The following is a 19,167-nucleotide window of genomic DNA, read 5'->3' as shown; positions in this document are numbered from 1 at the left end:
CCAAACTTATTGGTGCAATTGTTAATTCCGTGGCATTTTTCTCAGAAAATAAAGTGAAAAATGTAACCAATCAATCAAGGTTATGCGGGCTTCGTGAGAGGCAATGTAAGATGGCCGCCACTCCACTGCACTTGTTGGTCCATTCATGTGTGATGTGTCCATTTATGAGGAAATAGGGACATGGTACAGTATATGGAGATTGGAATTCTTGGCCACAAGACGTCATTTACTGTATACTGAAATCAGATGGTTGTGTGTCCAAAACTATGCACACTAATCCGTTCTTTCAGCTTCGACAAGTTCAGCAACTAAAGGCTTTTTTTGTCCTTTGTGTGTTTTCTGGTGTTCTCTCATAGTTTGCTTTGCAGTGAATCTCATAATACAGAATGAGCAACTGTAGGGTTTTTCTCTTGTGTGTGTTCTCATGTGTGTTGTCATGTGTGTCTTTCGAGAGAATAACCTACCACAAATTGAGCAACTGTAGGGTTTTTCTCCTGTGTGTGTTCTCATGTGTTTCGCCAGATGTCGTTTTTGGGAGAATGTTTTCTCGCAAATTGAGCAACAAAAGGGTTTTTCTCCCGTGTGTGTTTTCATGTGTTCGTCCAGGGTTCGCTTTGCTGTGAATCGTGTACCACAAAGTGAGCATGCAAAGGGTTTTTCTCCCGTGTGCGTTCTCATGTGTTTCGCCATATTTGAATTTCGGGAAAATCGTGCACCACAAATAGAGCAAATGTAGGGTTTCTCTCCCGTGTGCGTTCTCATGTGTTTCACCATGTTAGATCTTAGAGTGAATCTTCGACCACAACTTGAGCAAGAAAATGGTTTTTCACCTGTGTGTGTCCTCATGTGTGGTGCAATGTTCTTCTTCTGAGTAAATGTTTTACCACAAATTGAGCAACAGAATTGATTTTCTCCTATATGTGTTCTCATGTGCCTTTCCAAATAGTGTTTTTTAGAGTATGTTTTACCACAACTTAAGCAACCAATGGACTTTTCTCCTGTGTGTGTTCTCATGTGTGATACCATGTTTGACTTCAGAGCAAATGCTCTCCCACAAGTTGAGCAACTAAAGGGTTTTTCCCCTGTATGCGTTCTCATGTGTCTGGTATGTGCTTTTCTGGTTAGACGTTTGCCACAAACTGAGCAGTTAAAATATTTTGCATGCATTTGTGACGCTTTCTTGCTATCAAGGCATTTCTCCTTTTCAGATTTTTTCTTCTGTTTGTCTTTAGAGTTTTTGTTCATCCCCCAAGTTTCTTCCATGTTGTCGCTGTATGACGGTGAGGATAAGTAGTCTGATGGAGGTTCTACACAGCTTTCTCCATTTGGACTGCGATGATAAAGCCGTGACCACTCAGGTGGTTTGTTTTCATCATCTTCACTCTTGAGAGAGACTTCAGTTGGTAACAACTTGATGACATTAAACTCTTCTTCCTGATCTTTGATGTCAGGAAGCTTAATGAAAGAAGGGAGCAGTGAGTTCTCACACCCTAAAGTGGAGGTCCCGTCATGTGAATGATGGGGAGGTTCTTCTGTATTACTCATCAGCTGTTGGATAACTGCAGGAAGAGAAAAATTGGCTGAGAGACCATTTAATCTCAATATGTATCATAATAGACAGCCGATCAATGAAAATATACAATATTTTATAGAGTGTTTAGCAAAAGTAAAAATCCAGGATCAAAATGTGTAACTGTTACAAGAAATGACCCCGTTGTGACACTTGCAATATTGTGCCATTATGCGTGAGGAAAAACAATTCTAATGCTGATGATATCAGCTAGCTTTAGCAAGGGACAGAATCTAAAATCAGGAAACAAAAATCATAAAATAGAGTTTGCTAACAAGTTAAATTAGACCTAGGATGGTGGGGTCAACTGAAATGAATGAATTCCAAGAGAGTATTCGTTTCGAGGAAAAGTTTTCGTTTAAAATGAAAATAAAACAGTTCATGGGGTTGTCAGAATCTCTAATAAAATTAACTTTAAACACGGTCAAACCAATTAGTCAATCAATTGATTGCTCTTATAATGTAATTGTATGACCAAGTTTAATACTATTTATAGATTGAAAATGAGAGCAAGAAAACATAATGAAACAATAACAATAATGAAAAATTAAACTATATTAACCCTGGTAGACATACCTACCTTGACTGTCAAACAAGATACATGCCTTGCCAAACACCTTTCATTTGTTTTCGTAGTCCCTCGAACTCCTCAATAGACGGAGACGCCATAGTTGTGTTGCATTCAGAATCAGTTTTTTGCCGCTCGTTGCAACTTATTTTAAGTCATTCTTTCACTCGATTTGACTTGGCGGTCCTAGACTTCCATTGTTGTTTCAATGCGACGCAGACTTCCGCTTTGTTCTTCTTCGATGGTGTTTGATGGTAGTAGATGGCAGCTGTGTCCATAGCAATACATGACTGCCATCTTGTGCTAATATTGAAAATGTTTCATGATGAAAAGTTGCAAAGTTACAGTTTACTTCTTTTAACCTGGTGAAACGGCAATACTTAATTCTACACAATGCGGCATTAAGATTTTAGCCTACGATCGCCGGTGGCCAGATGTGCAAAAACAAAAGAACAAACTGTGAAACAAATTAAAGTTTCACAAAACAAATTACCAAAAGACGAAACACGTTTACATTTCAGAAAACAAATGACCAAAAGCCAAAAGAAATTTACATTACAGGAAACATATTAAGTGAAATAAATGAGTAATGAAATAATTTGAGTAATTTGATGAAAAATGCGCACAATTGAAATACACATTTTACACCCCTAACCTTAACACCAAAAAGGTTTAAGATGCAATGTGATTATACATACATGAAATGGGAGATTTTGAAAATGTACTTTATTCTAAAAAAAAAAAAACTCTTGAGTACATAAAAATCAAAAATAAAAAATAATCAGGCTTGCACAGCTAAAAGCATTGTTCTTACAAATTTGGTTCACGTTAAAATGTTATTCTTAATTACCAAATGTTACCAGTAGAGGATACCCGTGAATCATACTTTGAGAATCACCGTACAACAGTAGTAATCAACCACCAATCCGCGGACATCTCACCCGTACACCGCTGTACAGTTCAAAAACTAAAAGGAAAATTCATTAATGAGAAAATAACTCCCAGAAAAGACAATATTTCAGATACAGTGATATTTCGGGGGTTAAAGTTGTTTTCAACATTCTTAGTTGTTTTGTGTCCACAGGTGTGTAGTCAAACTGGCACCATGAGTGAAAACTCTGAGTTTCTTTGACGGGTGTGCGTTCTCATGTGCTTTACCATGTTGGACTTATGGGAGAAAGTCCTATCGCAAATTGAACAACAAAAAGGTTTTTCCCCAGTGTGAATTCTTATGTGTGACAGCAGATGTGGTTTTTGAGAAAATGCTTTATCGCACGTCGGGCAACTAAACGGTTTTTCTCCTGTATGTGTTCTCATGTGTGAGGTAAGACTGTGTTTTTGAATGAAAGACTGATCACAAACTGAGCACCGAAAGGGTTTTTCTCCTGTGTGTATTCTCATGTGTGATGCCACGCATGATTTATGAGAGAACGTTTTCTTGCACAATGAGCAACTAAAGGGTTTTTCTCCACTGTGCATTCTTGTGTGTAAAACGAGACTGCGTTTTTGAATAAATGTTTGATTGCAAAGTGGGCAACTATAGGGTTTTTCTCCTGTGTGTGTTTTCATGTGTGACTCCATGTGCGACTTTTGAGAGAATGTTTTGTTGCAGAACGAGCAAGAAAATGGTTTTTCTCCCGTATGTGTTTTCACATGTGTTACCAGTTGACGCTTATGAGAAACTCTTTTACCACAAATTAAGCAACGGTAGGGTTTTTCACCTGTGTGTGTTCTCATGTGCGAGACCATGCTTCGCTTAATGATGAATCTTTTATCGCAAATTGAGCATGAAAAAGGTTTTTCCCCTGTATGTATTTTCATGTGTGTTGCCATGTGTGATGTTTGAGCAAATGTTTTATTGCACACTAAACAACGAAAGGGTTTCTCACCTGTGTGCGTTCTCATATGTTTTGACATGTTGGACTTATTTGAGAATGTTTTACCACAAACTGGGCAACAGAAAGGCTTTTCCCCTGTGTGCGTTCTCATGTGTGAGACCAGATTTTGATTCTGAGTGAATGTTTTCCCACAAACAGAACAAGTGAAGGGGTTCTCCCCTGTGTGTTCACTCATGTGTGCCCTAAGGTGTCGCTTTTGAGAAAACGCTTCCCCGCAAACTGAACATGTAAAAGGTTTTTCTCCCGTGTGTATTCTGGTATGTGCTGCCATGGCCCGCTTTAGAATGAATCTTTTACCACACACAGAGCAACAAAAAGGTTTTTCCCCTGTGTGTATTTTCATGTGTGTGACCAGGTGTGATGTTTGAGAGAATTTCTTATCACACATTGAGCAACTATAGGGTTTTTCACCTGTGTGCGTTCTCATGTGCTTTACCTTGTTGGACTGATTTGAGAATGTTTTACCGCAAACTGAGCAACAAAAAGGTTTTTCACCTGTGTGAGTTCTCATGTGTTGTGCCACTTGTGTCTTCTGTGAGAATGTTTTGGCACACAAGGGGCAACAAAAGGGTTTTCCATCCTTGTGCAATTTCATGTGGCTAACCAGTGTTGATTTCTTAATGAAATGTTTACCACAAACTGAGCAGGTCAAACGTTTTTCACGGGTTTGTGAAGTTGCCCTATTTTTGCCGCGCTTCGGCGGTTTGCCGTCACCTTCAAAATTCGGATCGTTTTCCATGTCATCACTGTCGGACAGGGGAGCTAAAAGAGTGCCTGGTGATGATCCTTGGCACGGGTCTCCCTCCTCATCTCTATTCTCACTGCGAAGATGAAGCTGTGACCGCTCAGCTGGTTTGTCTTTGCTTTCCACACAGACATCAGTTTGTGGCAGCTTGCTGATATCCCACTCCTTCTCTTCCTCTTTAATGTGTGGGGGTTGTGGCTCCTCCCCTTTGTCTTTAATGTGGATTGGCTGTGCATCCTGTTCTTCCTCTTTGAAGTGCAGTGGCTGTGGATCCTCACTCTCGAAGCTGGAGCTCCCCTCATGTGACGAAGGGGAAAGTTCGTCCTCATATACGATCAACTGCAGGATGTCTGAAGAAAGGCAGAGAGGTTACTTTAACCCCTGCCACAGAGTTGGTACACAATTTTGTTCAAGGTACAACATTTCATTATAGACCTACAGGGTTCACGATTGATGATCTAGGTCAGGGGTGTCAAACTTATTTTTCTCATGGGTCGCATTGTGGTTATAGTTTCTATCAGAAGGCTGTTATGGTGAATAAGTTAAAGTAATTAAAGTACAACATGATCTTTGAACATTTACCCAATCAAAAAAAAGCTTCAAAAGGGGGATTGGTAGCAAAAAATATGCTTGTTGTTTCAGTTTTTTTCATGTTTAGTTTGTTTTATTTTTATTTTAATTTTTAAATATTGGCAAAATTGTTATTTTAGTCAGAAACTATAAGTTGCCATTAGCATTTTGCCACATAAAATCATGTGTCAGGCCGGATCTGGCCACCGGGCCTTGAGTTTCACACCTGTGATCTAGGTAAAAAATGATTACTGGTCCAATTTTTTTCCAAAAGCCAATGTCAGTATCTTTTTGTTTCCTCCTCAAATGATGAACTCATCAACCAGCTCTGCAGGAGTGTGAAACATTTCCTAATCATTCAAATCAAGTGTGTTTAAAAAGGAAGCACAGAAAACATGCAGGACTGCGGCCCTCGAGGACTGGCACTTCAGACCTATGAAATAAAAGCTTTCCTCAAAACATTATGGGACGACTTCAGTCAACGTCGATCGTTTGGGACAATGATGTCACTCATGAGCCAAATCAGGGTTTCAGCACATTGAAAATATCTATATTCATCACGGCTCAACTGTTTTCTGAGTTTGTTACCAGAGCAACTGTGATGTCAAGAGGTAAAATGGCTGCCTCCCAAGATGTCCAAAATGTTGTGTATTTTGCTGCCTTATTCATCTTCAATGAATGACATATTTTTCATTATATCGTGTTTAAAGATTAGGACAGGAGTAGCCAAGTCCATGCAAGCGCCAATTTCCATCTTTTCCTTGCCAAACATCGAGTCTTCTCAACCTGATTGTAATATGATGCCTGGAAACGGCGAAACGAGACATTGTACTTCTCCCCTATGTTGTATACTATAAAAGCTGTCCCTGTGTTTTATGTATTAACGTAAAGCATATTACATGTAAAAGACTAATAAGCACACATAGACAGACCTTCGCTGTACAAGCTGTTGTCATTCTTTCCAGCAACTTCCAGTTGTTTTCCTTGGCACTCGTTCTCTTCGCGCGACGCCATTGCCTTGTTAAACAGTGACAGTATGTTTGTAGTTACTCCCGTACCAATTATTTATTTTTTTAACGTTTATGTCTATATTTATTCATAGCCCCCACTTACAAACATTTGGTCGCCTTTACGTACCTTGTGCTGTCTTGAAGGCACGGCAACTTCCGCCTTTTTCTTCTTCGATGGTGGAGATTTGACAGCAGCAGTATGCTCGTACAAATGTGGCTCTCCTGTGGCAGTATTGAAGACGCATCAACCCAAAAGAACGGCACAAAACTGTATTGTAGAAGGTTACAGTTTTAAAATATAGCCTACAGTATATATATTTGTCGGACTATCCCCATTGATTTTAAAATGAAACAACATCGACGTCCCGTCTTTAAATCCGCGTTACTTAACCAGGTAAACGTGACCACATAAACGCATAAATAATTAAATACATGAAGACTTCGGTTTCATGGTGTTACTAGTTTGAATTTATTTTTATGTTACTGTTAGTGGCTAAAATAAAGCACTTTCATTAAAAAAAAGAGCATAAATGTATGTTTTGCTTGCCTTAAAAACAACTGCCAAAGCATGGTTGCCCTTTTTTCTCCAGTCTTACAGCTAATTAGATCCAATCTCAATACTGTACTAATTTTTCTTATAAAATTGTAATAACCAAGTAAAATAAAACATTACTTTTCAACTCTTTTTTAAGCATTCACATATTAATTAAACATACTTTACATAATATAAACACACTTGAAAAAAAAAGTAGATTCTCTACACCTGTTCATTAGCAACATTCAGAAGTTAGCTCTCTACATACACACATACATACAGTACTGTACTACATAACAAGCTAACCCTTTAGTAACTGTTAGAACTGTAGAGAATCAAATCTAAACCAAACTTCAACATACTCTATCATTGTTCTGCCACTTATAAACGTTATACAAGTATGTCAGCATATACTCAATAAAAGTAAGTATAGCTCCAGTACAGGCTCTGTTCACAAATCAGTCTAGAGCTCCATTCGATTTTAGCATAATTTGAACAATGGAAATTTCAGCACCGTGGAGCAATATACAATCACAATTCTCACAGGCATATATTCTTTATCTTCTGCAAAAGATGTCTTCTCATTGCATGTTAACGAGCCAGTAAAAATAGCAACAATATGACTATAGGGAATAAAAAATGTTTTTGTATGGCTGCATTTAGTTCAAACGCAATCAATGTAAAGAGGGAGCATATGTTAATGACATTTAGATCTGTCTGTTTCAGTTTTAGGCTCTTATCAACATGTTGACATGAGAATTTGGGGATAGCTGTAAAAAATTAATCTCAGTGTAAAAAAAAATCTGAACATTGTCACGTGAGAAATCGTTGTTTTTCCAACATGTAATGTGGACATGCCTTCTTCCACCTCAGAAAACATCATAAGTCTTTAATTCAAACAAATAAATACTATATTACTTAATCACTTCCAAATGTAAATTCAAATTCACAAAAACAATAAATATTCTGAAAAATTGTTCAAGGAAAAGTAGTACAACACATTCAGAGAATTACCATGTTAAAACAACATTGTTTATTGTCGGATTTCATGAGGTACATTTTAAACGCCATAAAATAATGCATTAATGTATTCTTTCTAGTTTCAAACTCTTTCAAAATCAAAAGGGTTTTTCTCCTGCATGTATTCGCATGTGCGGTACCATGTTTCTCTTCAAAGTGAAGCTGTGCAACAAAATGTTTTTTCTCCCGTGTGTACCGTCATGTGAATGCCCATCGTTTGCTTTAGCATGAATCTTTTACCACAAATTGAGGAAGAAAAGGGTTTTTCTCCTGTGTGCATTCGCATGTGCGTTACCATGTTTCTCTTCAGAGTGAAGCGTTTAGAGCACACTGTGCAGCAAAAAGGTTTTTCTCCTGTGTGTGTTTTCACGTGTTTCCAAGTAGTCTTTTCGAGAGTAACTTTTGCCGCAGGTTGAGCAAGTAAAGTGTTTTCCGCCTGTGTGTATTTTCATGGGAGGTGCCAGGTTTTTCAGGGTGAATTTTTGACCACAGATTGAGCAACAAAAGGGTTTTTCCCGTATGTGTACTCTCATGTGTGAATCCACATGTTCCTTTAGAGAGACCACAAGTTGAGCAACTAAAGGGTTTTTCTCCAGTGTGTGTCCTCCTGTGTCTAATCATATTAGCCTTCTGAGAAAATGTTTTGGCGCAAACAGAGCAACTAAAGGGGTTCTCTTCTGTGTGTATCCTTGTGTGCGATTCCATTTGGTCTTTTGTGGAGAATGTTTTACTGCAAAATAAGCAATGAAAGGGATTTTCTCCCGTGTGCGTTCTCATGTGTCTATACAAATGTTGTTGGGTGACGTTTTTGCCACAAACTGTGCAGGGAACAGGTTTTTTACATGTTTGTGAAGTTTCCTTATTGCCAAGAGTTGGCTCTTTTCTGGCGTTTGTGTCACTCCTCAAAGGTTCTTCCAGGTCGTCGCTGTCCGACAAAGGCGCTAACAGGTTCTCCGGAGACGGCCCCCCAAAGCACTCTCCGCTTGTGCTGTGATGATGAAGCAGTGACCACCTGGGTGGTCCATCCGCAGAGACACCATTCGGTGGTAACTTGCTGATGTAAACCGTGTTCTCTTCCTCCTTAACGTGAGCAGGCTGCGAGTCATGACGTTCTTCTTTCACATGAAAAAGCTGTCCATCCTCTTGTTCTTCTTTAAAGTGGAGGGGACGTGGGTCATTTTCTTCCTTAATGTGAAACAGCTGTGGATCTTCTTGATTCATTTTAAATTCTTTCTGATGAGCAATGAGCTTCGAGATGTCTGCAGGGCACATACACAGTATAAGCCAATTAATTATTCACTGTCATACAAGCAACACTTTGTCATTGTATAATGTAGTACAGTACTAGTTAGATGTCAGCCAGCAGAGAACAACAGATAGGAATTTTAGTTTTTAGTTTTAGTTATTAGTTTAGCAACACTAGGCAAAGTAGATCTAACATACTGCACATTACATTACTATAGATAAGAATCTAGTTTTTAGGATTGTCTCGTCTTGCGCACCTGCACTTTGTTACTGTACATGTAAAACGCAGAGGATAGTGGGAAATGCAATTTCGATTCCTTTGTATATTAAGCACATGTGAAGAAATTGACAATAAACTTGACTTTGACTTTGATAAAGCTAAAGTTATTGAGGTTGCAAAATGTAAATGCAGTCAGGTTTTTTTTTAATAGGTGATTGTAGATAACAGGGAATGTATTAAAAAATATAGATGACAAGAAGAGCTGCAAGTCATGCAGAATCAATGGTTATACGTTTGGACAGACCTTACACACACACCACGATGCCATTTTCACCATTAGCTTCCAGTTTTGTTTGTAGTCTCTCCTCAGTTACATGCATACTAATAAAAACTTTCTGATGAGCTTTCCGCTTGATGTCATCTGGTCGCAGTCGCGCCGTCGAGTTACCTTGAACCGAAGCCGCGGGTGGCGTCTTTGTCTTCTTCTGTGGTGGTTTTACGGTAGTTGTGTGTTTACTCAATGCTAACGCACGGCTGTTACTGTGGCAATCTCAAAGACCGCCCAAAAAGGTACCCAATTGTACAATACATTTTGAAAGTGGAAATTATCTTCTTTGAAAAAAATGGCCAACTGAAAAAAAAATGCTATTTGAAATAAACTAATCTTAATCTTTTCCATTTTATCCACAGTTGAAATATTAAATTGTCAATACTGAATGGTGAATTATTTTTGAAGACACAAGTATGTCTGCTGTTTATATTGTAATTTGTTTTGATGGCAGCATTGTCATTATGGAAGTGTCTACACATTTTGATTGCCTATATTTCATATTTCCAAATTGCACAACTGTGATTCATATTTTGAGTCCGCGTTAGGGTTAGATTAACAAAATACACTAATATGATTTATGTTATGAAATAACATTGTTACTATGAATGTTCTGCCTCTATTTTTTTAAAATCGATTTAGGAATGAAAGGAATTGAAGATTTTCATATTAACTACTGTTGAATTTAATTTTTGCTTTGTTGTTTAATGAGTTTCATAAGTTTTTAAAAATAATTTTGCTGAGATGCAGTTCGAAGGAAATACAGTATCTGATTTTCATTGATTAGTGTTCATTATGTATATTCTTCTAAGTTTTTTCCGTGACCACTTTCTACTGATTATGTATTCTAAATATTTTAAGATAAAGCCAAAGAAGAAACAATGAAGAAACTCCTAAATGTTTTGTCTCTGTCATCTTCTTTAAACTTAACTAATGGTTAACAATGTTTAATTTAAGTGATACGTGATTGCTAATTGCTAATGGCATGTAATACATATTGTTGCATTATTTGTTAGTTGTTTAATACAAAAATGAAACGACATGTTCGTCTTTTTTCCTGCCTTACTGGTCAACATATTGCGCATGCGCACATCAAACAACCGACGTGTTTTCTTGGCAGCCATCTTGGAAGGGGCAATTGAGCTGTGCATGGCCGTAGTGTGACGTCGTGATTTGCTCATTTCTCACCGTACTTTCATTTGTTTTTTTTTTCATCAGCGCTAAAACATGTGCTATTAATTTAAATAAAGTGCTGTGCATTGTTCTTCTCAGTTCCCTCGTTACAATTGTACAGCGTTTTCGCAACCTTTTGCAACAAGATGTGGCGGCATCCTGTTGTATTTATTTATTTATTTATTTAGACCACATGCAACATGAAAAGCGCTGACGCCTTAGTATGAGTAAAATAGCTGTCAAAAAGACGTAAGCGTGAATTGTGCCATATTTTTGCCCCCTAAGAGGGAACATCTAAAAAGGGGTCCTTTTTTAGATTTGAGTTGGAAGGCACTCTGACGGGGCGTGTCGTAACAAGTGACGGATGTAACGTAGGCGGAATACCTTATTGCTGTCCGTGCACGGTGAACTGTGTTCAGTTCTCCGCCATCAAAATGTTGAAAGAGCTAGTAAGGAAGCGACTGATTGCGGCCGCTGACGAAATCTTTGGTCTGTTCGAAAGAACGATATCGTCTTACGAGGATGAACTTTGCCGAGCGAGGGAGGAGGGCGAGCGACACCGACGACAACTTGAAGCTGTTTGCAAGTCTCAAAATGATAAAGGCGTCGAAGGTGTGCTCACCGAACATCTGTTTTCTATATTATAACATTTAATTTATGGAAATGACTTTAAATATGCACGTTTAAATATGCAGTTTACCTCGTCACGGTATGATACGTTTGGCTTCCAAATTGGGCACGACATCGCGAAGCTATTACTTGCAGTTCATGTCACTGGTGGGGTCCTTTTGTGTAAAAATGAATAAAGTAAGAGTTTAAAAGGATGAAAATAGTAGACACCGGGGTCTGCCCTAACCAATGTGTGGCGTAGGCCAGACTCCCTTTTCGTAAAAAGTCAACATTTTAACATTTCCTTTTATAGGATAACGTCACACGGTTTAAAATATAAAATAGATTTTTTTAAATCTAAATTCATATTAAGTAAATCATAAAACTTAATTACAAAAGCTATTAACCCTTACCCTAGCTATCCCTAACCCAAAACACAAATGAATGACCTGTTGTACTAAATCAGTTCCAAATCATTATTTCGGGTGCAGCCCACGTGCCCCGGTATCAGTTGATCCACAGACCGATGTTTGGGAACCACTGGTTTATAGGACACACCCATACTTTTGGCTTTCGTATTGGGAGAAAAAAATTGTGTTTTTAATTTGGGGAATTGCGGTATTAACTTATCAGCAAGTTGTTTTGGAGCTTGAAAATGCCCTGGTCATTCCGTGTTTGAAAGAGAAGCATTGAAAACATACAGGACGCACAGTGCAAACTTTTTTTCTGTACTTTAAATCAAACACATCATTTTCCAAATGTGTTATTAAACATAGCAATATTCATCGGACATTGCATTCAATTGAAATCTATGTTAACTGTCCCATGCTCAGGATTAGTTGCGAAGTTATGAAAAAACAACTTCTCCACGTGAAAGTTTTTCATTCATCCATAGAAGATTTATCTTGATTTTGTACAATGATCAAGCAACATTTTTATTTTATAGTCTGTCAATTCAAGCCGTTACATTGCTTACAACAGTAACTGGGAATGAGATGCATTAAATGCACCAGAATTAGAATTAGGTTCACAGCTGAGGAAAATGTACAAAAACAAGAGTGAATGTCATTGTTAGGAATGTGTAAGTAGTATCAGCAGTAACAGAAACACAATACACAATTAAAAAACATCCAATAGCCTTAGATTGAATTGTTTCACATTTCTCCACAGCTAATGACTGTTGCTTTGACTTTTTGGCTGATGTAATTACATGTTCTTATATTTACATGTTCTTATTACTCTTTAATATAAACTATTATACTATATAATACTATTATACTATACTAGATCAGTGGTTGTCAAATGGGGGGTACTTGAAGGAACTTCAGGGGTACTCAAGATTTTAAATGAAACAAACATGCAGAAATCCTTAAAATGATTATTGAATTACTTAATTGTTTAAAGAAAATATAAGTTCATAAAACACATTTTATGTTCAATAGGTTATTCAATGTAATCGTTTCAAAAAGCCAGAGTCTCCCTCATAGTGGAATGGTTGGACCCAACTTGTCATGTGCTACCTCTCGTTACCTGTCAAGTTAATGATTTATTTTTGCGAACACATCTCTACTATGATCCCAAAAGAGGACACTTTAAGTTGAATACTTTTTCTGTCGACAAATATTTATTTATAATAGTTTCATTGTGAGAACAGATCTGACATTTATGTTGATTATTTTTTGGGGACAAATATTTATGAATAATTACTGTAAGTTAAACGATTTATTTTTTTGAAGATATCCCTTGTGTAATAAGAAACAGGATATTTCTTCTATGATTCAAAAGAGGACACTTTAAGTTGATAATTTTTTATGGACCATTGCAATGAAGTCGGGTCTAAAGTTTCATAAATCAGACACTGATGGCATGTTTTAAGTCTTTTTTTCTTTTTTTTTTTTTTAATAACCCCAAAATGCTTTACACTGTTTAGGCCTACTTGGCTGAAAAGGTATTTCACAGGGGTTACATCACTAAAAAAAAGGTTGAGAATCATTGTACTAGATCATATTTGACTGATGGAATCTAAACTGCATTTGCGCTGTTTGTATTCTTCAGACATCCAGCAGCTTTTTGGTCATCAGGAAGAACGTCCCCCTCAGCCGCAGTGGTTAAGCTCCAGTTTGGAGCAGGAGAATCCTCAGCCACCCCTCGTGAAAGAGGAAGAAGAGGAACCACGGCTTCCCCACATCAAAAAGGAAGAAGAGGAGTTTGATGTCAGCGAGTTGCCACCACCTGTTGTCCCCATGGGGAGTGAAGACAATGCCGACAGACCTGCCAAGTGTTCACAGCTTCATCATCACCTTCCAAAAGCAGACAAGTGTGGAGGGCCGTCGCCGGATGACCTCTTTGCTCCACTGTCAGACAGCGACAACATAGAGAGCGACGCAAACTGTGAGGACGACCCCGCACGGTTGAAACGCTCTAAAGACACAAGTCTCGGCAGCAAGGAAAGAACAAAAAAATGTGGCAAACGTGTTACCTGCTCAGTTTGTGGTGTAAGATTTGCAAAACAATATTTGTTTAATCATATGGCATTACACACAGGAAAACGACCCTACAACTGCCCAATTTGTTGTAAAGGGTTTGCCAAACAGTCTGATATGATCAGACACATGAGAACGCACAGTGGAGAAAAACCTTTCGGTTGCTCATGTTGCGGTAAAGCGTTTTCTAGTAAACAAAGTATGGAAGCACACATGAGACTGCACACAGATGATAAATCCTATAGTTGTTCAGTTTGTGGTGAAAAGTTTAGTATAAAGACAGATATGTTTAAACACAGGAGATCACACACAGGAAAAAAATTGGTGACTTGCTCAGTTTGCGGAAGAGAGTTCATAAACAGGTCTGATCTGGTTCGACACATGAGAACACATACAGGAGAAAGACCCTTTGGCTGCTCAGTTTGTAGTAAAGGCTTTGCGAAACAGTCCGATATGATCAGACACATGAGAACGCACACGGGAGAAAAACCTTTTAGTTGCTCAATTTGCAGTAGAGGCTTCTCCAGCAAACAAAGTATGGAATCACACACGAGATTACACACTCAAGAAAAAGCCTACAATTGCTTCATTTGTGGGGAAAAATTTACTAAAATGTCAACTATGGTTAAGCACACAAAAACACACGCTGGTAAAAATCCCTTGAATTGCTCAGTTTGTGGTGAAAAGTTAACAAATAAGTCAGATATGCTCAAACACATGAGAATTCACACAGAAAAAGAAGTCTTGAGTTGCTCCATTTGTATTCAAGAGTTCATTAAAAAGTCTGATATGGTTCAACATATGAGAATGCACGCAGGAGAAAGGCCCTTTTCTTGCTTGGTGTGTCATAAAGGATTTACTAGTAAGTCATGTCTGGTTAGACACATGATAATACATGATAGATAATCGTTCAGCTGATGGTGGAATATTCTCTCAGAAACAAAATTCCAGTGGTAAAACCTTTTCAGTTATACAGTTTGATTGATTTTGTGTGCCAAACTTGGTTCGACATGAGGAAAAACCTGGATTTTAAGAACCCATAGCATAGTTTAGGGGCAGCGGTACTTTCAGACAAGGCTTTTTTTTTTTTTTAAATCAATTGTACAGTTCTCAATAGACTAACGCGGTGTTTGCAAAGCTTGTCCAGGAAAGCGAAAACCTTTCACCCCCCCCCCCCACACACACACACACACACACACACACACTTACACACACACTCACCACGCCCAACTAAAAATAAGATTGTTGTCTATAAAAATTGTAAAAGTAAACCCAAAACTATAATTTTTAACATCAATAAAAGATAAAAGCAATATTGAACAACTCTCAACAGCCATTAACTCCTTTTTTACAGCATTTATACGGGTTACAATCTGCGTCAAAGTGCCTGAAATGAAATAAACTGATGCCAATCTTTATTTGTGCTTTATATGTTTTACCTACAACAGATCTGGCTCATTTGTCCTTTTGAAAAATGCAACGTTGCCCTTGAGCGCAAAATGGTTTCTTGTGAGACTATTTTGGCTTCCATGTGGATAGGGCATACATCTTCTCAACCTCTGCAGAAAATGTTTTCCTGTTTGCTGCTTTGAATTCTGTCTTTTTGTGTGTGTTTACTGAGGAATAATACTCTTATGTCAACATAACTTTTAATGACAAAGATGAGGAAGCCATGCGTCAAAGCAAACAAACCATAAGTACAGAACACAACACAGTGAAGACAAATAATCAGTATTATAATACAACGATCAGGCGAATAGCTTCACACCATTACAACATTTAACTACATGAAACAAATAACGGCTCTGTGTTCTTTGCTCTTTGTTCTTTGTACCGAGAGACAAAATACACTGCCCCCTAAAGGAGGGCGGACTATCCATCATGTATATTTTACAGACTGTCGGAACAGGTGTACAAATCTAGACCATATCTTCGGCGTTGCGAAAAACGACGTAAATCACCTTTTCCCCTTAAATATGCTTTATTAATGTCTACTATTGGGCACTCCGCACACCCGGGTGTTTATTTTAATTAATTTGACCGCTCTGAAGTGTTGAAAATCACTTGCTAACATTCACCATGTGATGCTAATGGTTGAACAAACGAGCGATTTTGGGAATTTTATGAAAAGAGATTATTTTTTTAGATTCAAGGTTTATGCTCTTTCCCAGCAACGTGTAAAAAAGGTGTGTATTACCTGATGTGTTGAATATTAAGTGAATATTTACGTAATTGCTCAAAGTCAATCAGTGTGAATTAAAGTGATTTACTATCATGGATAGTAAATAGTTTCTTGCGTGACTGAATGGTGTTTTTCTATTTAATTAAATTGCTACCAGACACACTTCATCAAACGAAATTGACATACATGAAAATTTAAACATACTGTATACAATGATGAAATGAAATACAATTTATTTTTAGCACTTATCATACATTAAAACTCAACACAAAGTGCTGTAAGGAATAAAAATCTGTGGACGCAATCTGCGACAAAGGATTTTTTAAAATTAAATCAACAAATATGATTCACATTTTCTTTTTGAAATGCGATTTTCAAATTAAATTTGATTAATGGAAAACATGGCTTAAATTTATGTAACAGAGGATTACAAAAGTGAACTGTATCGTTTGTCATTGTGGAAAAAACGTAAATATTGTGGCGGACACTAGGACCATGTCTCTCACCCATTAGGCATGTCTCTATGATCCTTTGATGCTTTGAACCTGTTGGCTTTGTCTTTCCTGTTTTGGACTTTGTTGTATCAGTTTTGTGATGGCATGCGAAGAGTAAAGATCTCCACTAGCACAGCAACGTGTGGTTTCTTCGCCTCGCCACAATATACTGATAGTTATAGTTTTCAGTAACGTTGCAGCATTGAATCAGAAAAATATTTTGAAGTCTAAAAAAAATAAACATGTATAAGTTATTTCAATTCCAAAGAGAAACTGAAATACTTTTAACAGCAATTTTTTTGATGCGGTGTTTTCACGCATACTGACTGACACTCCAGAACAGTAGTTGGCAGTAATGTCCTTGAATCACTTAATGCCAACCACTAATGCTGTATGTTTAAAAAAGAAGAAGAAGAAGAAGAAGAAGAAGAAGAAGAAGAAGAAGAATAGAACTGTTGGTTAGCCATAGATGAGTGTCATTCTCTTCAACTAAACGAAGTCAAGTTTTCTTCTTGTCCTCTTTTAACTCTCGCTACCGTAAATATGTTGAAAGAGTTAGTAAGGGAGCGACTAATTGCCGCCGCCGACGAAATCTTCGGACTATTTCAAAACGCGATCGCATCATACGAGGAGCAACTTTGCCGACAACGACAACAACTGGAAGCTGTTTGCAAGACTCAGATTGTCATACGCACCGAAGGTCTCCTCACTAGCTACATAGTCGTTATTTATTGCGTTTTATACACACAATAATCAGTGTTAATCGTGTGTGGAATTTAACAACCTAAACCATTTTAGCGTTAAATAAGGCTGCAGGTTTTATGACGTCATTATTTTTTTAACTGTAAAATTGTCCTACTGCGGTTCAACGTTGCTTGTATGTAATTTGATTTCATTTCCAAAGCTCTGTAGCTAATTGGGCTAGCAGCTAACAATTAAAAACGTATCTGTGCTCAGGCTGCCCATGCTTATTGTCTCTCCAGATCATATTTGACCGACGTAATCTTAAAATCTCTGTTGTTGTGGTCCTCCAGATATCCGGCAGCTGATCTTAAAATGAATCTGTGTTGTTCTCGTCCTCCAGATATCCAGCAGCTGATTGGTAGCCAGGTAGAACATCCTCCTCAGCCACAACAGTGTAGATTCAGTCTGGAACAGGAGAATCCTCAGCCGCTCCCGATTAAAGAAGAACATGAACCACACTTTCTCTATGGTGAAGCATCTTTTCACATCAAGGAGGAAGAGGAACAGGTGAATATTAGCGTCTCTGTGGGGAGTGAAAGGGATAGTGACAAATCACCGAAATGGTCACAGCTTCGTCATCGCAGTCCAAGTGGAGATCAATGTGCACAACATCCAGCAGATGACCTTTTAGCTACTCAGTCACACGATGACAAAACAGAGAACGATGCAAACGATGAAAGAGCCGACGAACAGTTGAAAAGTTCTGAAAACGAGTCAACTCAAGGCAATAAGTATTTCTCGCAAATGCGTTATACCTGTCCAATTTGTGGTAAAAGTTTTACTCAAAAATTGCATAGACACATGCGAACACACACAGGAGAAAAGCCCTTTTGTTGCTCGATTTGTGGTAAAGCATTCTCCCGAAAGGAACATTTAGAAATCCACACGAGAATACACACAGGAGAAAAACCCTTCAATTGTCCAGTTTGTCACAAAAGTTTCACACACAAGACCACAATGGAAACACACTTGAGAGTGCACACAAAGGAAAAACCTTTTCCTTGCACAATTTGTGGTAAAACATTCAGTCAAAAGCAAAGTATGCTGGGACACATGAAGATGCACAAATGAGGGAACTCTTTCATGGCTCATTGAATTTTAACATTCAATGATCATCTGGGTCATACATGAAATGTGTGGTATTATACATGAAAATACGCAGGAAAAAATAGTATGTTGTTCAACTTGTGGTAGAGCATTGTGACTGCTGGCATGTTTGAGTAAAACCTTTTGCTGTACAAACATTTGCGTAATCTATTATAATTATTGATTTGTTATTATTGATTAAAATATCTCATGAAAAACTAAACATTTCTGGAGAAAATGTGGATGTTGAGTAAAAAAAATTGAGCTGTAGGTTGATGTGGAATAAAATAAAATTGTAGGTGGGTACTGAATGTTTTTGTAATTACGTGGGATGATATTGCTAAAAAAATCCAATGTTGATGAAAAGTGGAGTGATTTTAAATATTTATGGAATAATATTCAAAGATGTGGAATGATGTACCATGATATACTGTAAAATTATGTAGAATGAAATTGATTAAAATTGGCAGAATTGATGAAGTATCAATGGATTTGAAAGCTATGAAGGAATGTGAAATGTCATTAAATGTGATGGAATGTTTTTGGTGAAATTGTGCATTATTTTGGAGGAAAATAGTGGCGTTACATTAAATATATACAAAATAATGTGGATCTATATTGAAAATAATAGATGGCTATTGAATAGTGTGGAGTTGCATTGAATCAAAAATGTGTAATGGTGTTGAA

General features: G+C 37.6%; 4 protein-coding genes and 1 pseudogene across 7 annotated transcripts; 2 read left to right on the top strand and 3 right to left on the bottom strand.

The window, feature by feature from the left end:
- Positions 1-323: 323 nt before the first annotated feature.
- On the bottom strand, positions 324-2,663 carry LOC148429145 (uncharacterized; annotated as a pseudogene). Its single transcript, XR_015866629.1, has 2 exons — positions 2,176-2,663; positions 324-1,559 (listed from the first exon to the last, which is right to left on the bottom strand). The product of XR_015866629.1 is annotated as an uncharacterized LOC148429145 (transcript).
- Positions 2,664-2,842: 179 nt separating this feature from the next.
- On the bottom strand, positions 2,843-6,537 carry LOC148429144 (uncharacterized). Of its 2 annotated transcripts, none has more exons than XM_088423796.1 (3): positions 6,489-6,537; positions 6,284-6,368; positions 2,843-5,131 (listed from the first exon to the last, which is right to left on the bottom strand). In XM_088423796.1, exons 2-3 carry the CDS (start codon positions 6,363-6,365, stop codon positions 3,231-3,233), a joined length of 1,983 nt encoding a protein of 660 aa, XP_088279922.1. In that variant the 5' UTR covers positions 6,366-6,368; positions 6,489-6,537; the 3' UTR covers positions 2,843-3,230. The 2 variants fall into 2 exon arrangements, with proteins under 2 accessions (XP_088279922.1, XP_088279913.1); XM_088423787.1 differs by lacking the exon at positions 6,489-6,537 and adding an exon at positions 6,465-6,483.
- A 1,530-nt stretch (positions 6,538-8,067) lies between these two features.
- Positions 8,068-9,137, bottom strand: LOC148429143 (uncharacterized). Its single transcript, XM_088424528.1, has 2 exons — positions 8,462-9,137; positions 8,068-8,315 (listed from the first exon to the last, which is right to left on the bottom strand). The coding sequence occupies exons 1-2, from the start codon at positions 9,135-9,137 to the stop codon at positions 8,068-8,070; spliced, it is 924 nt and encodes a 307-aa protein (XP_088280654.1).
- Positions 9,138-11,291: 2,154 nt separating this feature from the next.
- LOC148429142 (uncharacterized) lies at positions 11,292-16,249 on the top strand. The gene is made up of 2 exons (XM_088405537.1): positions 11,292-11,494; positions 13,547-16,249. Exons 1-2 carry the CDS (start codon positions 11,317-11,319, stop codon positions 14,878-14,880), a joined length of 1,512 nt encoding a protein of 503 aa, XP_088261663.1. The 5' UTR covers positions 11,292-11,316; the 3' UTR covers positions 14,881-16,249.
- Positions 16,250-17,067: 818 nt separating this feature from the next.
- Positions 17,068-19,021, top strand: LOC148429141 (uncharacterized). Of its 2 annotated transcripts, XM_088412365.1 has the most exons (3): positions 17,068-17,350; positions 17,735-17,901; positions 17,965-19,021. In XM_088412365.1, the coding sequence occupies exons 1-3, from the start codon at positions 17,194-17,196 to the stop codon at positions 18,463-18,465; spliced, it is 825 nt and encodes a 274-aa protein (XP_088268491.1). In that variant the 5' UTR covers positions 17,068-17,193; the 3' UTR covers positions 18,466-19,021. The 2 variants fall into 2 exon arrangements, with proteins under 2 accessions (XP_088268491.1, XP_088267685.1); XM_088411559.1 differs by having other exon boundaries at positions 17,069-17,350; positions 17,735-19,021.
- Positions 19,022-19,167: the final 146 nt, after the last annotated feature.

This window comes from Hippichthys cyanospilos, chromosome 1 (genome assembly GCF_059441005.1).
Source record: "Hippichthys cyanospilos isolate Australia breed blue-spotted pipefish chromosome 1, RoL_Hcya_1.0, whole genome shotgun sequence".
In the NCBI taxonomy this organism is placed as follows: Eukaryota; Metazoa; Chordata; class Actinopteri; order Syngnathiformes; family Syngnathidae; genus Hippichthys; species Hippichthys cyanospilos.
This window is presented reverse-complemented; position numbering and strand designations above follow the sequence as displayed.